General features: G+C 40.2%; 1 protein-coding gene across 2 annotated transcripts in view; it reads left to right on the top strand.

The window, feature by feature from the left end:
* The window catches only part of mdga2a (MAM domain containing glycosylphosphatidylinositol anchor 2a), an 871,663-nt gene that overhangs the window by 808,756 nt on the left and 45,307 nt on the right, over nt 1–17,600 (top strand). For both annotated transcript variants that reach the window (XM_048538415.2, XM_048538414.2), the window contains one exon: nt 551–709. In XM_048538415.2, the coding sequence (XP_048394372.1) occupies nt 551–709 (159 nt within the window). The remainder of the gene's footprint in view (nt 1–550; nt 710–17,600) is intronic.

The following is a 17,600-nucleotide window of genomic DNA, read 5'->3' as shown; positions in this document are numbered from 1 at the left end:
ACAAACTTGGATTATTTTCGCTACAGCTTCGGACATTGAGGGCTTGAGAAATTTATAAAATTGAGAGAAGTTTGGATAGTATGGATAGTTGGAGCCTTTTTCCCAAGGCAGAAATGTTAAATACTGGGGTGGGGCTTAGGTTTAAGGTGCAAAGGGAAAAGTTAAAGAAGATGTGTGAAGCAAGTTTTTTCACACAGTGACTGACACAGTAGATGACTTGCATGTTTTGACAGGAAAGGTGGTTGAAGAAAACACGATATTAATGTTTAAGAAGCATTTAGACAGACACATGAATTGGCAGGGACTGGAGTGATAAGGACCATATCCAGGCAGATGGAATTACTTTAGAATGGTATCATAGTAGGCACAGACACGGTGAGCCGAAGGGCCCGTTTCTCTGCTGTACCATTTAATGTTCTTTGTTTAATTTCAAAAATTGCTCTGATTGACACTAAATATGATTTTGTGTAAACGTCATTTGAAGTGAATTGGAGCTCTTGAATGTTTGTTGTATAAATTTAGCTGAATCACTGTTCCTTAATCTCTACAGGTTTCTACATGTATATAGAGACTTCTCGCCCTCGAACAGAAGGTGAAAGGGCTCGACTCCTAAGTCCTATTTTCAGCACACTGCCTAAAAATCCATATGGATCCATTAACAGTGCTTACTGCGTCAGCTTCTACTATAACATGTATGGAAAGCACATAGGTATGTGTGAGTAAAGATAAATTTGTTCATTTATGTTTGATTTATAACATGTTTAACAGCATCTTCAGTTTAACATTTACCTCTTTGGTACAGAGCCAATAGAACGCAGAAGAGAAGTGGCCAAAATAATATTGCTAACAGGAAGACAATTGACATAGGTTAAACAATAGACATAGTTAAAAGTAGCAGAATATTAGTGTGCATTCCTGCAATATTTACATTGAATCCCACAGGAAGCATTCATTTATGCTACATTTTGTGCACAGAAACATTACCATGGAATGTGGTAGTATCAGTTTGTGATAAGAGAAATTGTTAAAGACAACTGTTTATTGTTCTAAAATGTCTTTTTTAAACATTGTGTATGCAAAATTTGGAAAGCAGCATGTAATGTCATAGCATAATGTATAATTTGTCAATCTCTCTGGGGTTGGACCTAGAGAGCTAGGACAATGAAGTTTTCAGATTAAAGAGGGCTATTATTTGAGTCAAGGCTGAGATAGAACTGCTATTATTGGGATATGACTAGGATGGAGGTTAATGTGAGAGTAGAGTGATACAGGTAAGCTGACAAGAGAGTGGATTGAGGAAGCAGAGAAGGAGGGAAAAATAGGGAAGGGAATACCATACTGAACCAAAGGAGGAGAATTAGTGGTCGATAGGCTTGAGGAGAAGAATTAGAAGTTTTTGGGATCAGAAGAAAATGTCCAGAAATGGTAGAAATGGGGAAACCTGGAGGGATGGATTTGAGGCATGTAGAGAAGATTTGAGAAAGAATGGGTAAAGGAATGAAATGAGGGACAGAGAATAAGAAATTGGGGGAAAGAGATTGAAAAACAAGACAGAGGAAGGAGTGATGGAAGGAATAGAGGAAAATGGTCCATGGTGGTGACCAAAGGATGGAAGCAAATTCAGATGGGACTGGAAAAGGATACATAACAGAGAGGAAGCAGAGTACAGGTACAAATATTGATATCTGGCCAACGATATCAGACCCTCTGACAGCCGGCATAAAAAGGCAGAACAGGTATCAAAAATTGGCAGAGGAGGTGGTGCAGGAGGCAAATATTCAGATTTTTGGATCACTGGGGTCTCTTCTGAGGCAGAAAAGACCTTTTCAAAAGGCACAGATTTCACCTAAACTGGAAAGGTACCAACATCCTGGCAGGAAAATTTGTCAGTGCTATTTGGGAGCCAGCAAATTAGTAAGGAGAGGGCTGGGAAAAGGCGAACGAGGATAGTTCAAAATTTAAAAAGAGCAAGTTAATTAGAAAAGGCAGGCAAGAACAATTAAGTAATGCTGAGGAATTAAATTTAATTTATTTTAATGTAAGGGGCCATACAGGTAAGAAAGATAAACTCAGAGAATATATGGGAGCACAGGACTGGAACATCACAGCTATTACAGAAACTTGGCTGAGATGGAGAGGACTGTCAGCTCAATGTTCTGAGGTTTAAATGACTTAGGAAGGATAAAAAGTGAGGCAAGAGTGGAGGGGGCGTGGTATTTTTGATAAAGGAAAACAATACTGCTGCACTTCGAAAGGATATTTCTGAGGGATCATCCAGTGAAGCTATATGAGTAGAAGTCAGAAATAAAAAAGTGATGATCACCTTGATGAGATCATCCTATAACCCCCTGATGGTGAGAGGAAAATTGATGTAGAAGTATGCAGAAAGATCTCATATATATATCAGAATAATAGCATTGTAATAGTAAAGGATTTTAATTTTGCAAACATAGGCTGGGACTACCATGGTGTTACGGGCTTGGATGCTGAGAAATTTGTTAAATGTGTTCGAGAAAATTTTCTTTATCAATATGTAGAGCTACCTAAAAGAGAAGGAGCAAAACTTGACCTTCTCTTGGGATGTAAGGCAGGACAAGTGACTGAGATGTTAGCGGGGAATCACTTTGTGACCATTGATCATAATTCTATTAGAGTTATAGCATTGTACAGCCTGGAAACAGATGCTTCATACCAACTATATGCTGACCAGATGTCCTAAATTAATTGAGCCCCACTTGCCAGCATTTAACCCATATCCCTCTAAACCCTTCCTTTTCATGTACCCCAGCAGATGCCTTTTAAATGTTGCAAATGTACCAGCCTCCACCACTTCCTCTGGCAGCTCATTCCATATACATACCATTCTCTGCATGAAAATCCTGCCCCTTAGATCACATTTAAATCTTCCCCCTCTCACCTTAAACCTATGCCCTCTAGTTTTGGACTCCCCTACCGAGGGAAAAATACCTTGGCTGTTCATCCTATCCATGCCCCTCATTTTACAGGCCTCTATAAGGTCACTCCACGGCCTCCGACACTACTGGAAAATAAAAAAAGAAAATCCAGCCTATACAGCCTCTCCCTATTGCTCAAACCCTCCAACACTGGCAACATCCTTGTAAATCTTTTCTGCACTCTTTCAGATTTAACATTTTTCTATAGCATGGAGGCCAGAATTGAACACAGTATTCCAAAAGTAGCCTGGCCAATATCATATACAGCACGTCATGACATCTCAACTCCAGTACTCAATGCACTGGCCAATAAAGGCAAGTGTACCAAATGCCTTCTTCATTACCCTGTCTACCTGCACCTCCACCTTCAAGGAACTATGAACCTGCACCCCTCAGTCTCTATTCCTCAGGACCCTTACCATCTTTCTTAAATAATGTTTCCACATTAGCCACTCTCCGGTCTTATGGCCCTTCAATTGTGGCTATCAATGATACAAATATCTCAGCAAGAGGGCCCAGCAATTACTTTGCTAGCTTCCTACAAAGTTCGAGGATGTGCCTGATCAGGTCTCAGGAATGTATCCATCTATATGCATTTTAAGACATCCAGCATGCCCTCCTACGTAATATGGACACTTTTCAAGATATCACTGTTTATTTCTCCATGTTCTCTAGCTTCCACATTTCTTTTTCACTGTAAATGCTGATGCGAAGTATTCATTTAACATCTCACCAATCTCCTACTGTTCCACACAAAAACAGCTTTGTTGATCTTTAAGTGGCCTGTTCTCTCCCTCGTTATTCTTTTGCCCTTAATGTACTTGTTGAATCTCTTTGGGTTCTCCTTAACCCTATTTGCCAAAATTATCTCATGACCCCTTTTTGCCCTCATGGTTTCCTTCTCGAGTATACTTCTGCCGACCTTATGCTCTTCGAGCGATTCACTCTATCATAGATAATGGGAACTGCAGATGCTGGAGATTCCAAGATAATAAAATGTGAGGCTGGATGAACACAGCAGGCCAAGCAGCATGTGCTCCTGAGATGCTGCTTGGCCTGCTGTGTTCATCCAGCCTCACTCTATCATAGCTTTCTATACGTGCTATTTTCTTTTTTTTTGACCAGAGCCTCAATTTCTCTAGTCACCCAGCATTGCCTACACCTGTCAGCCTTGTCCTTTGCGCCCACAGGAACATACTTCCTCTGGACTCTCATTATCCCATTTTTGAAGGCTTCCCAATTTCCAACTGTCCCTTTACCTGGAAATAGCCTCTCCCAATCAACTTTTGAAAGTTCTTGCCTCATACTGTCAAAATTAGCCTTATTCCCATTTAGAACTTCAACGTTTTTATCAGGACTATCCTTTTTCATAATATTTTAAAACTAACAGAATTATGATCACTGGCCCCATAATTATGGAAAAGGATAGGCCTTGTCTAAAAGTTAAGTTCTAAATTAGAGGAAGGCCAATTTTGACAGTATGAGATAGGAACTTCCAAAGGTCGATTGGAGTAGTCTCTTCACAGATAAAGGAATGACTGGCAAGTGGGAAGCTTTCAAAAATGAGATAACAAGAGTTCAGCAGTGTTATGTTCCTGTTAGACTGAAGGGCAAAGTTGATAAGAGTAGGGAACAATGGATTAGTAAATATATTGAGGCTCTGGTCAAGAATAAGAAGGAGTCATATATTAGGTACAGACAACTGGGATTAAATGAAACTCTTGAAGAGTATGAGGAGAGTGGGGACATTCTTAAATGGGAAACCAGGAGGGTTGACAGGCGATATGAGATAGCCTTGACAGATAAGATTAAGGATAATCCAAAGATATTCTACAAGTATATTAAGAGCATAAGAACAACTAGGTAGAAAATAGGGCCCCTTAAGGATCAATGAGGCACTCTATGGGTGGAACCACAGGAGATGGGAGGCATATTAAATGCATATTTCATGTCAGTTTTTACTGTGGAGAAAGAAGTGGAGGATAGGGGACTTGGGGAAATAAATATTGATAACTGTGAAACAGTTCATATTACAGAAGAAAAGTCCTGGAGGTCTTAAAAAGAAACATAAAGGTGAATAAATCTCAGGAACATGGTCAAGTGTATCCCAGGACCTTTTGGGAAGTTAAGAAAGAAATTGCCAGGTCCCTAGCAGAGATATTTGTCTGATTTACAGCCACGGGTGAGTTGCTGGAGGGTGGCCAGTGTTGTACTTTTATTTAAAAAATGCTGTAATGACCTGTGAGCCTGACATCAGTGAAGGGTGAGTTGTGGGAGGGGATTCTGAGAGAGGGGATTTATATGCATTTGGAGAGGCAAGGTCTGATTAGGGATAATCAGCATGGCTTTATGCATGGGAAATTATGTCTCATAAAACTTATTGAGTTTTTTGAGGATATAACCAAAACGCATGATGAGGGTAGCATGGTAGACATTGTCTATATGGGCTTTAGTAAAGCCTTTAACAAGGTTCTGTATGGTAGACGAATTAATAAAGTTAGACCTCATGGGATTCAAGGAGTGCTTGCCAATTAGATATGAAAATTGGCTTGGTGGTAGGAGACAGAATGTGGTGGTAGAGTGTTGGTTGTCAGACTAGAGGCCGGTGACCAATGATGCTCTGCAGGGATCGGTGATGGGTCCATTTTTCTTTGCCATTTATGTAAATAGTTTGGATGAGACCTTAGGAGGCATGTTTGTTAAGTTTGCGGATGATACCAAAATTGGTGTCATATTCGACAGGGAAGGAGGTCATCCAAGGTTACAAAGGGATCTTGATCATTTGGGTAAATGAACTGAGCAGTGGCAAATAGAGTTTAATTTTTATAAATGTGAGATATTGCATTTTGGTAAAACAAACAAGGTCAGGGCATAACCTTCTGATGGTAGGGCCCTGAGTAATGTTGTCGAACAGAGACACCTGAGGGTTCATGTACATGGTTCTATGAAAGCTTATCACAGCTAGATAGGTGGTTAAGAAGGCATTTAGCACACTTGCTTTCATTGCTCAGATTGTTGAGTACAGGAATTGGGATGCTATACTGATGTTGTATGGGACAATGGTGAGGCTACTTCTGGAGTACTATAGATGAGGGTAAGGGTCAAGGCAAGAAATGTTAGCCTTCCTGCTCCTTTGCTGCTGCTAGGCCTGCTGTGTTCATCTGGCTCTACACGTTGTTATCTCTGAAGTACTATACGCAGCTTTGTTCACCCTCCTGTAGAAAGGTTAAATTGGGGAGAGTTCAGAAAAGATTTATCAGGATGTTTCCAGAATTGGGAGGCTTTGAATTATAGGAGAGGCTAGATATGCTGGAATATTTTTCACTGGAGCGTAGGAGGTTGGGAGATGACCTTACAAAGGTTTATGAAACCATGAGAGGCATAGATAAGGTAAATAGCAAAGGTCTTTCCCCTAAAGTAGGGGAATTCAAAACTAGGGGGCATATTTTTAAGGTGAGAGGGGAAAAATTTAAGTGGGACCTGAGTGGCAACTTTTTCACACAGAGAGTAGTTTGTGTGTGGAATGAAAATGCCAGAGGAAATGATAGATACAGGTACAGTTATAACATTTAAAAGTCATTTGGACAGGTACATGAATAGGAAAGGTTTAGAGGGATATGGGCCAAATCCCAGAAAGTAAGACCAGTTTAGTTTGGGAAACTTGGTTGACATGGATGAGTTAGACCGTCTGTTTCCATGCTGTATGACTCTACGTCTCTGTGACTAGCCTTTTCAAAACAAAGGCTCATTCACCACATGGCAATTTGTTTAAAATCTTAGATCGTTGCTGATGACAGATTGAACAGAGCTTGACTAGGCCACATTATACTCTAAGAACTTTTCACATTTCAAGTCAATTTTTTTTAGCTGCGGTCTGTGATAAGCTGCAAGGTTTTGACACACAGTAGGTTGCCCCGAGCAGAACCATTGAAGATCTCAGATCCACTCTGCAGTGGTGACACTTGTGACAGAATGTCAACATTCTCCCATTTACATAAAGGCAATCTGTCTTGCATCAGATGCAATTTAGCAAAGTGCTCTGACCTCTTGGAGAACAGGAAGCTGGAACTCTCAGGTTGGTATGGAAACATTGATAATCAGCACAGTGTTCCAAATGAATTAGGGTCCTGTTTACAGCCAGAAAATCACTCAGGCTCTCTCTTGGTCCATTGGGCCAGATTGTTGCGGAAGCTGGAAATCTGAAAACTAAACAGAAAATGCTGGAAGTACTTGGCAATATGTGCAGGAAGGGAATCAGGATTAAATAGGCTGAATGTTACCAGCTACCAGGGACAGAAAAGTGGAAGTAGCCAGGTTGGATTGGGGGTGGCGTGAGGCTCCCTGATACAATCCTTTTCTTTTTATTCCTTCATTGGATGTGGGCATTGATGGTTAGGCCAGCATTTATTACCCATCCCTAATTGTTCAGAGGGCAATTAAGTGTCAACTATATTGCTGTTGGTCTGGAGTTGCACGTAGGCCAGACCAGATAAAGGCAGTTTACTTTCCCTAAAGGTCATTAATGAATCAGATGGGTTTTGCCAACAATCAATTATGGTTTCATAGTCATCGTTAGACTCCTAATTCCAGAAATTTATTGATTTCAAATTCCACTATTTGCCGTGGCAGCATTCAAACCTGGATCTCAAGAACATTACTTGGTTCTCTGGGTTAATCATCTAGAAATATCACTGGGCCACCTCCTCGACAATGGACAAAGTTACTTAGCAGTGTACAGGAGACAGATTGTGGTGTGAATTAGCTGTGGGGCTGGCAGGGTTCTTGCTTTGTTAAGGCCCAATTAGTCTCTTTGCAGCAGGATGGGCAGAGAGGAGCATGGATATTGGAGGCAATACAAGTAAAAATGGCAGCCCTGCACAACTACAATGGTCTCGTTGGAAAGGTTTTTCTTCAAACCTTCTCACGCCTAAACTTTTATTTTTAATTTGGTTAAGATATGTCAGGCTTGAGAGGCCAAAAATTAATTTATTCAAACAGGAAGAACAATGAAAATGGAAATATCAAAACTCTACATTTTCACATAGGCAAATGAACAGCAGAAAATATCTATTTCAAACATATATCTTGCAATAAACCGATTTGAAATAGGAAATACTTTCAAATGAAAATACTTAATGATTTCTTAATTAGCGTACATTCCAAACCTTTAATCTATAGCAACAGAAGATCAATGACAAAGATTAGTATTTACCAAATGGAAACAGCAATACAGGCTGCGTAAAATTTACAACATGTGTTTCATAATTTTTGGACAGCAAACTGACTGATGATGTTCCCAAATAATAAGCTAAAAAGTTTCCGTTCCCACTGGTAACCAACAGGCCTCAACTATAGCCAGACTGACGGTGTGTAATTGATATGGCTGTTTTGGAATTCCGTGACGGACTAATGTTGAATAGAAGTGCAACTTCAAGAGCAAGATCCCACAGAAGCTTTGCAAGGTCTATGGTATTGACAACAGCCTTACCACCCTCTGTCATCCAAAGGATAATTCAACCACGCTGTTCTTAATTATGTACACACTTGCCTCCTGTGACTAAACGAAAGGGGCCAGAATACCTCCAGATCTGTTTTATGCTTATAATAACACCCCACACTCAGTCACGCACTATTCTCCACACCATCTCTTTTATGGATGAGACTCAGGCATTCCCATGGACAATTTCCTTGGGGTCATTAAATTTTCTGATGGCTACGGCCTGCTCACTGAATGGCCTTCAACAGAGTTTCACCAGTCCTTAAACCCATCATTAGCCAGTGCAGTCAATGAGGGTGAGAAGAGTTTTCAGATAAAACAATGAATATGATCAATTGTTGCAGAGCATATTCTGCAGCCTGATTGCATTTTCCATTGTTAACTTTTAAAAAAAACTCATTTGTGTGATGTGGACATTGCTGGCCAGTCAGCGTTTATTGCCTATCTTTGCATGCCTTTGAGAATGTGGTGGTGAGCTGCATCTTGAACCATTGCTGTCCATCTGCTGTGGGCTGACCCACAATGCCAGTAGGGAGAAAATTCCAGGATTTTGGCCCAGCGTCAGTGAAGGAACTGTGATATATTTTCAAATCAGGATGATGATTGGCTTGGAGGGGAACTTTAAGAAACTTTTGTTGAATAAAATTTAACTTGGTTTCTGAATGACTGCATTGAATTCTCAAAAGGGTCATTAAAATGGTGACAACATTGGGAACATATCTTCATCCAGGATAACATCTCCTCCTTGGGCAAGCTGCCACAGAGACCAAGATCATTGGACTTTGTGCATTTATTTTCTTCAGATGAATTTTAGGCTTAGTAACATTCTCAGGTGTAGTAGTCACTTTCACCTCTATGGCATCTATCCAAATATAGGAGGTGAATGCTTGTGGTTGCCATGGGATTGGATTACTCTTGAGTATGATGTTCCTCCTTTCAACTTTCAGTCATTGATGCTGCTTTTTCTCTCATTTCCAAAAAGCCTCTTGTTTTTTTTTAACAGGCATCTCTAAAATAATGACTGAAATAAACCCAAAACAAATTTTTTGATGGCACTCCTTAATAATACTTATTCAACTCAATGCTTACTAACATACTGGAAAGGAGCAGAGTAGGCCATTTTGCTCCTCAATTCTACACCATTATTCAATAATAATTATAACATCATCCCTGCATTCCTGCCTACCATAAGACCATAAGACATAGGAGTGGAAGTAAGGCCATTCGACCCATCAAGTCCACTCTGCCATTTAAATCATGGCTGATGGGCATTTCAACTCCACTTCCCTGCACTCTCCCCGTAGCCCTTGATTCCTTCTGAGATCAAGAATTTGTCGATCTCTGCCTTGAAGGCATCCAACGTCCCGATCTCTGCCTTGAAGGCATCCAATGTGCCCTGATAAGCTTCCATCTCCTTGCTCACCAGGAACCTATTCACCTCTGCCTTAACTATATTCAAATATATGTAGCTTCCGCTGCATTTTCAGGAAGAGAATTCCAATGACCCATGACCCTTTGAGAAGAACACACTTACCTAATCTCTGTTTTAAATGGGCAACCTTTGCTTTTAAAAGGCAACCACTAGTTCTAAATTCTTCCATAAAAGGGTACTTCCTCTCCACATCCATCTGGTAAATTCCTGACAGAAACGTATGTATTTCAATCAAGTCAATTCTTACAATTCTAAACTCCAGCAAATCACAGAATCCCTACAGTGTGGAAACAGGCCATTTGGCTCAACAAGTCCACACTACACCTCCGAAGAGCATCCCACCCAGATCAATTCCCCTATCCCTGCATTTCCCATGTCAACACATCTAACCTTAACATCCCTGAGTACTTATGGGCAAATTAGCATGGCCAATCTAACTGCCCTACACATCCTTGGACTGTGGGAGGAAATCAGAGCATCTGGAGGAAACCCACACAGACACAGGGAGAACGTGCAAACTCCATACAGACAGTTACCCGAGGCTGGAATTGAACCCAGATCACTGGCACTGCGAGACAGCAGTGCTAACCACAGAGCCATCTTGCTGCTTGCAAAAGTAGTCTCCTTCAAGCCGGAATCAAACCAATGACCTAAGGATGTCTTGGTGAACTCTGCAGCCCTCCAATCTACCAGCTGAGCTATCGAAGGAGAAGTTATATAGGAGGAGAAATAAGGAGAAATATAAGCCAAGGGTGTCTAACTTTTCCCCATAATACAACCTTCCCATTCCAGATATTCCAGTCTAGTACACCTTCTCTGAATAATTTCTGACATATTTACATTGAATTGAATTGCATTGAACTGATTTAGATTTATTGTCACATGAACTGTCATGAGTACAGCAAATGTTTGCTTATCACCATTTAAAGCGCCATCTTGGGTACAAGGTACCTAGGTACAGAAACTTGGTACAAAGCTGAAAAATACAGAAAATAAAGTTTAAAAAATTAAAAATGACAGACCTACTTACTAAAAAGGTAGAAAGACAAAGAAACACAGCTAATAGTTCACCACCACAGTCCATAAACACCAAGTCTTGCTGGATTTGCAATCCTCACAAGGGCTTCATTTTGCCCACCTCAGGGTTTTCTTCGCTCGTGCTGCCAGCCCAGACTGCCTGCTTTCACGGCCTTGCAGCTTGTTCCTGCTCCCGCAACCTTGGGCTGCAACTTACACCCTTCCTTAATAAGTTCACAAGTGAAGTAAAAGTAAAAACTACAATGCATACATTTTAATAATATGTATATCTATGTGGTGCAAAGGAAAGTAGCGTTTTTCAAGATTTATTATCTCCTAGAAAATCAATGTATACTTTTTTTTAAAGTTGAAAAGAGTATCTGTGCTTTACATTTAATATTGTCTTGATAAATCCCCCCAGAGAAGATTTAGTTATTGAGCAAAGCTTCTACATGTGACTGTTATAGTCAAAGGACAGATTTGGCTGTAGATAATCAGTGTGTGTCACAGGAACCCAAAAGCCTGTGTACGGCACTTCACGAATGGAGTATAGGAGTAAATCAAAGCTTTCTGGTTGTGTTTAATATCTAAGCAGGACTGTTTCATGTAATAATTATGCAGCCATATAAATATAGTTCTGTCATATCAAGGAACAAATCTCTGTTTCAGAGAGCCATGTCTCCCTGCATCTTTTATCTCTTAACTGATTTTGTACAGTGTGAAGTTCAGTCTTTTTTCATATTTACAGGCCGATCATAATGTGAGGCCCTAGTTTTTGCCTAAATGGATATGGGGCTCTGAGTCAGCCAATTTGAAGGCCAATTTTGGTAAAATCACTGAACTAATCCTACTGCATGCAAGCACAGTTTTTGAACACCTTTTGTCCTACTATTGGGATTCCTGAAGTACATGGTACAACTGTGTTCAGTGTTTCAGGCTGATATTATTTTATGAGAATTGAAATATGGAGCTATAGGATTATACTTTCTGGAGAAATGCTTCAGTACAGTTTAATAGATATTCTTTATTCCAAAAATACATTACTTTGAATCCATAAAAGCCACAACTTTAGTCCAGTTCAGAATTATTCATGGTACACAACATTAAAGCTTGCTATTTGTGTTATCTTAATCATATTTGACATTATTTAATTGCTGTGTTTCATTTTGTAACTCAATTTCAGATTAACCTGAATTTGCAGAACGAAATATCTAACAGCTAAAATAGAATAAAGGCACTAATTTTCAAGCAAGATGCTAATTTGTAGGGTTTGTTATGTGGCTTCTTGTTGGTTAGTAGGTTAATACAAGTCAGTGTGGATAGTTTGACAAAAATAGCCACATCGCAGGTGCCCTCAAACTACCTCTCAATCCACAATATCTCTTAAAAAAGAATTTATGACCTTGCACAGTAGCTGAATTACATCTGAACAACCTTAACAGCTGTCTAACAGACTTTCATCATGCTTAGTCTTAGCCCTCTGTACAGTGCAGTGGCACAAGACATCAACTTGTTTTGAATATCTGATGCATTTCATGCATTTTGAAGGCATAACTTTTATGTTTATGACTATAATCTGTAGACTGAAGATTAATATGTTAATTGTAAGGCAAATGGAAGTACCTGATATAGACACCTGATAAATAACCCTCCACCATGAGTAATTCAAACAGCCCTAGGTAATTAATTAATGATGGATGACCGATCTCTAATCTTGCAGTGGAACCAGAGGGTCTAAAATTATCTGACAACAATTTAAATTATCTGATTCCCAGATCAAAATCAACTAAAAGCAACTTGTAATCAAAGGTGTTTCTTAGCAGAAACAGTAACTCTCGATTTGGGGATCATCAGATATATAAATTATTTATCTAGGTTCCAGAATCAAAAAGGATGGTGAGAAGGTAAGTCTTAGTTAATTTGCATTTCTTTTTGGAACACCTCAGAGTTGCCACAGTGCCATGGAGATGGACGGTGGAGTTAGGAAGGTTTCTTGATTTAATTTATTGAACCAGCAGATATTGGGAGTTACAGTTTATTTCATTACATTTCAGGTCACTGGGTTGTGAGAGCAAAAAAGATAAATGTTAGCCAGATTTGTGTCTTACACAGTTAAAGTATTAACATTACGACTCATCAAGTGTAATATAAGTGGGAGCTCCAGATCAGTTTAGGGATACAATTCATGAAAGAGACATGAAAGAGCGAGAGAAAGAAATGCATTGCAATTTTCATCTGAGAAAAAGCAAGTCAGCTTTGGAACAGGTAGAGAAAGAGAGAGAGAGATAAAGCAACTTCAGACCAGAAGCAACAAGGAAATTAAAAATCAAGAGCAATTCTAATGTGCAGTCACCAAGCTTTGGAGCCGAATGAAGTCCATAGTTGAGCTGGAGCTTCTACAATTGTGAGGTCCTTTAAAATTGGTCAAGAGTCATTTGACTGGAGGCTGATGGGTAGACATGAAGAAATCTCATAACTCAAAGAAGAGCATGAAATCTGAGCGTAATCAAAATAAATTCCTGAGTGCAGTTGCATTACAGTTTAGTTGCAGGAACTGAAAGTGCTTTCAAGTGCCTGATAAGTAGCCAAAGACTTTGTGTGAGGAAAATAAAGTTAAAAGAGAAAAGTTCATTTGAAGACTTCAGTTTTAAAGTACAAGTGATTTTGCTTTTTTTTCTGTATTGTAAGTTGATAAACTAAGGTAATGTTTGATTGGTAGCGTTTGTTTTGTATGATTCTTATATATTCCTTTAAACTATAGCGGCCTACAGGATCATTATTTCAGAAGCTAATAGGGATTTCAAATTTCTCTGTAAATATCGATGGTTGTTTTGGACCGTGTGCTTGAACGAGTTAGTTATTGTTTTTACACAGATGAGCTGTCTTAACATTTTCGACATTTAATATTGTCTGAGCAGTTAACATTGAAACATTGCATTGTAACTGTTTATATGCAATCTATTTTGTCACTCTCTAGTTACGTATTTCACTGACAACAAAGTACTGTGTCCTTCCCACTTCCATTAGACATTTTGTTTTTACTTCGATCTGATTTTCTTTTTTAATTAATTAACTCCATTTGCTTTAGTTTTGGATGTTATTTTGATTTTTTTTCTTTTCTTTAACTCATTTCAGCTATAACAGCTGCTTTCCTCAGCTCCTGAGCTCTGCAGCTTCTCCTTTATTTTGCTAAGTGTGGGTAAGTGTATGGTGATGCAGTTGGGCCAGACAAACAAGTCAAGGGATACATGGTGAGCAGTAGGACCCTGAGAAGCACTGAAGGCTAGAGGGACCTTAGTGTGCATGTATTTTATTCTGTTAAGGTGTTAGGACAGTTATCTCCCTGTGGCTAAGGGGGCATATGGGATTCTTGCTTTTATTAGCTGAGGTGTAGAGTTTAAGGAGGGAAGTTTTTTCCCTTGAAGAAGGGATCAGTAACTGTGTGGCATCGATTATTTTTTCCTTTATTTGTTCATGGGATGAGGGCGTCAATGGCCAGGCAGCATTACCCAGAGGGCAATTAAGAGTCACCCACATTGTTGGGGGTCTGGAGTCACATGTAGGCCAGACAGTTCAGGATGGCAGTTTCCTTCCCTGAAGGACATTAACCAGATGGGCTTTTCTGACACTCAACAATGGATTCATGGTCATCATTAGGTTCTTAATTCCAGATATTTATTGAACTTAAATTCCACCATTTGCCTTGGTGGGACTCGAACCCAGGTCCGCAGAAATTTATCTGGGCCTCTGGATTAACAGTCCAGTGATAACATCGCTAGGCCATCGCCTCCCCACTTAAGGTAAGGAGCAGGAGGTTTAAAGGAGATTTGAGGAGCATCTAATTTCGCCCAGAGAGTGACAGGAATCAATGTCTGGAAGGGTGGTAGAGGCAGAAACCCTCATAATATTTAAGAGGTATTTAGACGTGCACTTGCAATGACAAGATATACAAGGGTATGGGCCAAACAGCTGGAAAATGAGCTTAGAACAGCTCGGTAGTTGTTGTTGGCTCAATGAGCATTTTCCTGAGTCTGGACCACTAACACTCTTACTCCTGTACTGCTTCTTGATTCTCCGGTCTCTCTTTGCCTTCGCTGACACCACTCAGACTCAGCACCTCAACAGTCTCAAGCTACTTTTCTAGTCTTTTCTTGTTCCTGCTCTTCATCATAACCTCCATCCTAGATAAAGGGTTAAATGTCATCAAAATTGTTCATTCCGTCACATTTACCAGGTTTTTTTTCTTTCTGGTTAAATCTGTGCACTTGTCGTCGTTCTTGGAACTTAAAGGGTGTGATACAAGATGTCGAAATATGGTCAGCTATGAGGAGGAAGGTGATAGTATTCAAGAGGCTGGTGTAGTGAGCAGACATATGGCAGCTGAAACTTCCTGCAGAGTAATCTAAAATAACACATTTTGGGAGGAAGAATAAGGAAAGACATTACAAAGTCAAGGGTTTTCTAAAGCGGGGACAGGGACAAAGAAACATGAGGTTATATGAGCATAAAGTGCACACAGATTCCTGGGCTTTATAAATGACGTCACAGATTACAAGGGCATAAAAATTATCATGAGTTTGTCCATGGTGGTGGTATTGAGCCCAGTTTTGGACTCCACACTTGAAAATAAAGTGAAGAGTTTTGAGAGAATGTAGAAATGACTTGCAAAGATATTTCCAGGTATGACAGATTTCAGTTCTATGGAACAATAGGAGAAATTGCATTTGTTCCCCTTTGAAAATACATACCTAGAAAGGAGATGTAATCGAGGTAATCAAAATCATGAGAGGTCTGGACAGTGTAGATCAAAACTGTTGCCATTGGTAGGAAGCTTAAGAAGAAAGGATACAGTTTTAAAGTTGTTTAGCAAAGGAGCCAAAGGCGAGATAAGAAGAATTCCAACTTATGCTGTGAGTAGTTCTGAACTGGAGTTCCTGAGAGTATGTAGAGGCAGATTCAATTGTGGTTTTCAAAGGGGAATTGGACAATCATTAATAAGTAGAAAATTTGAAGATAGACGGGGAAACGGCAAGATTTGGACTGGCTAGTTTTGTCTTACAAAGAGCTGTTATGAAACTGACCAACACCAGCACTTCCTTCTGTGCTGCAACCATTTCATGTTTCTGACCTGGGTCAAATTCTAGTAAATAGCTCCCTTCTTACCTTCATGCCCCTCATTCCCACCACATTCTTGTTTACTGTCAAATCATGTCCTGAATTTTCTACTACTTTCTTCCTATTTTCCCATCCATATTTATCAGCGCCTTGTTGCTCCATTGTACTCTACTCTCCAGCAAAATTCACTCCCATCTATTTTTTGCACTCCCTGTCGCATTTATCTCTGTTCTGGCATTGTCCCCTCTTTTTAATCTTGTCACCCAATCTCTACATTTTAAGTCCGATTGATCCCTTCTTTGATTCCCGTTGAAAATGATTAATACTCAGAAAATAATTCAGGAAAGTCCAAAAAGACATTTTGTAACTTTTTTTCTCTCAGGACTACCTGTTCTTCATTCCAGTTGACATTGTTCAGAGAAGGAAGCGAGATAAATGTCTGCAGTACTTGTGAATAATTGGAGGTGGGAGATTCCATGCAAAGAACAGAACATCTGGGCGGAAAGAGAAGAGGATTAGTCTGTAAATGCTGACTTTATAAGAAGCCTTTGTGTAAAATTTTCCATAGGATTTATGCTGCTTCATATGCTTTTTTAGCAGTGAATGAAAATAACATTTCTAAAAGTAGGCAAAAAGTCAACAAATTCTCGCTTGCACTCATCAGGACAATGACACAAGAATGAAGTGAACAGCAATGAAGGCCCAAGCTTACAAATTTTCAAATGCCTTCCTGATGGTTGAGATCAGAATGTAAGCACACAGCTCATAGTGTGCCTAGTGCCTGTAAATGTAGCATTTGGCTAGATTAGACAGAGGATCATTTTCAAATGGGCACTTGGGACGATATGAGAGAAGAAGCCAGATAAAGGCTAGAGATGGAAAGTGGACTTTGCAGCACCATCAGAATTCAAAAGAGCTCTTGAATCCTGTGACATTGTAATAAATGCTATTCTCATACAATTTAATCACAGTGCATCGATGGCAGACTGCAGTACCATTGTAATAAAATGTGAGGTGGATGAACACAGCAGGCCCAGCAGCATCTCAGAAGCACAAAAGCTGACGTTTCAGGCCTAGACCCTTCATCAGAGAGGGGGATGGGGTGAGGGTTCTGGAATAAATAGGGAGAGAGGGGGAGGCGGACCGAAGATGGAGAGAAAAGAAGATAGGTGGAGAGGAGTGTATAGGTGGGGAGGTAGGGAGGGGATAAGTCAGTCCAGGGAAGACGGACAGGTCAAGGAAGTGGGATGAGGTTAGTAGGTAGGAGATGGAGGTGCGGCTTGGGGTGGGAGGAAGGGATGGGTGAGAGGAAGAACAGATTAGGGAGGCAGAGACAAGTTGGACTGGTTTTGGGATGCAGTGGGTGGAGGGGAAAAGCTGGGCTGGTTGTGTGGTGCAGTGGAGGGAGGGGACGAACTGGGCTGGTTTTGGGATGCTACCCTTGCCCCCACACCTCCTCCCTCACCCCTATCCCAGGCCCCAAGATGACATTCCACATTAAGCAGAGGTTCACCTGCACATCTGCCAATGTGGTATAACTGCATCCATTGTACCCGGTGTGGCTTCCTCTACATTGGGGAAACCA

This window comes from Stegostoma tigrinum, chromosome 10 (genome assembly GCF_030684315.1).
Source record: "Stegostoma tigrinum isolate sSteTig4 chromosome 10, sSteTig4.hap1, whole genome shotgun sequence".
NCBI classification, from domain to species: domain Eukaryota; kingdom Metazoa; phylum Chordata; class Chondrichthyes; order Orectolobiformes; family Stegostomatidae; genus Stegostoma; species Stegostoma tigrinum.
Note: the sequence above shows the minus strand (reverse complement) of the source record. Positions and strands in the feature narration are given on the sequence as shown.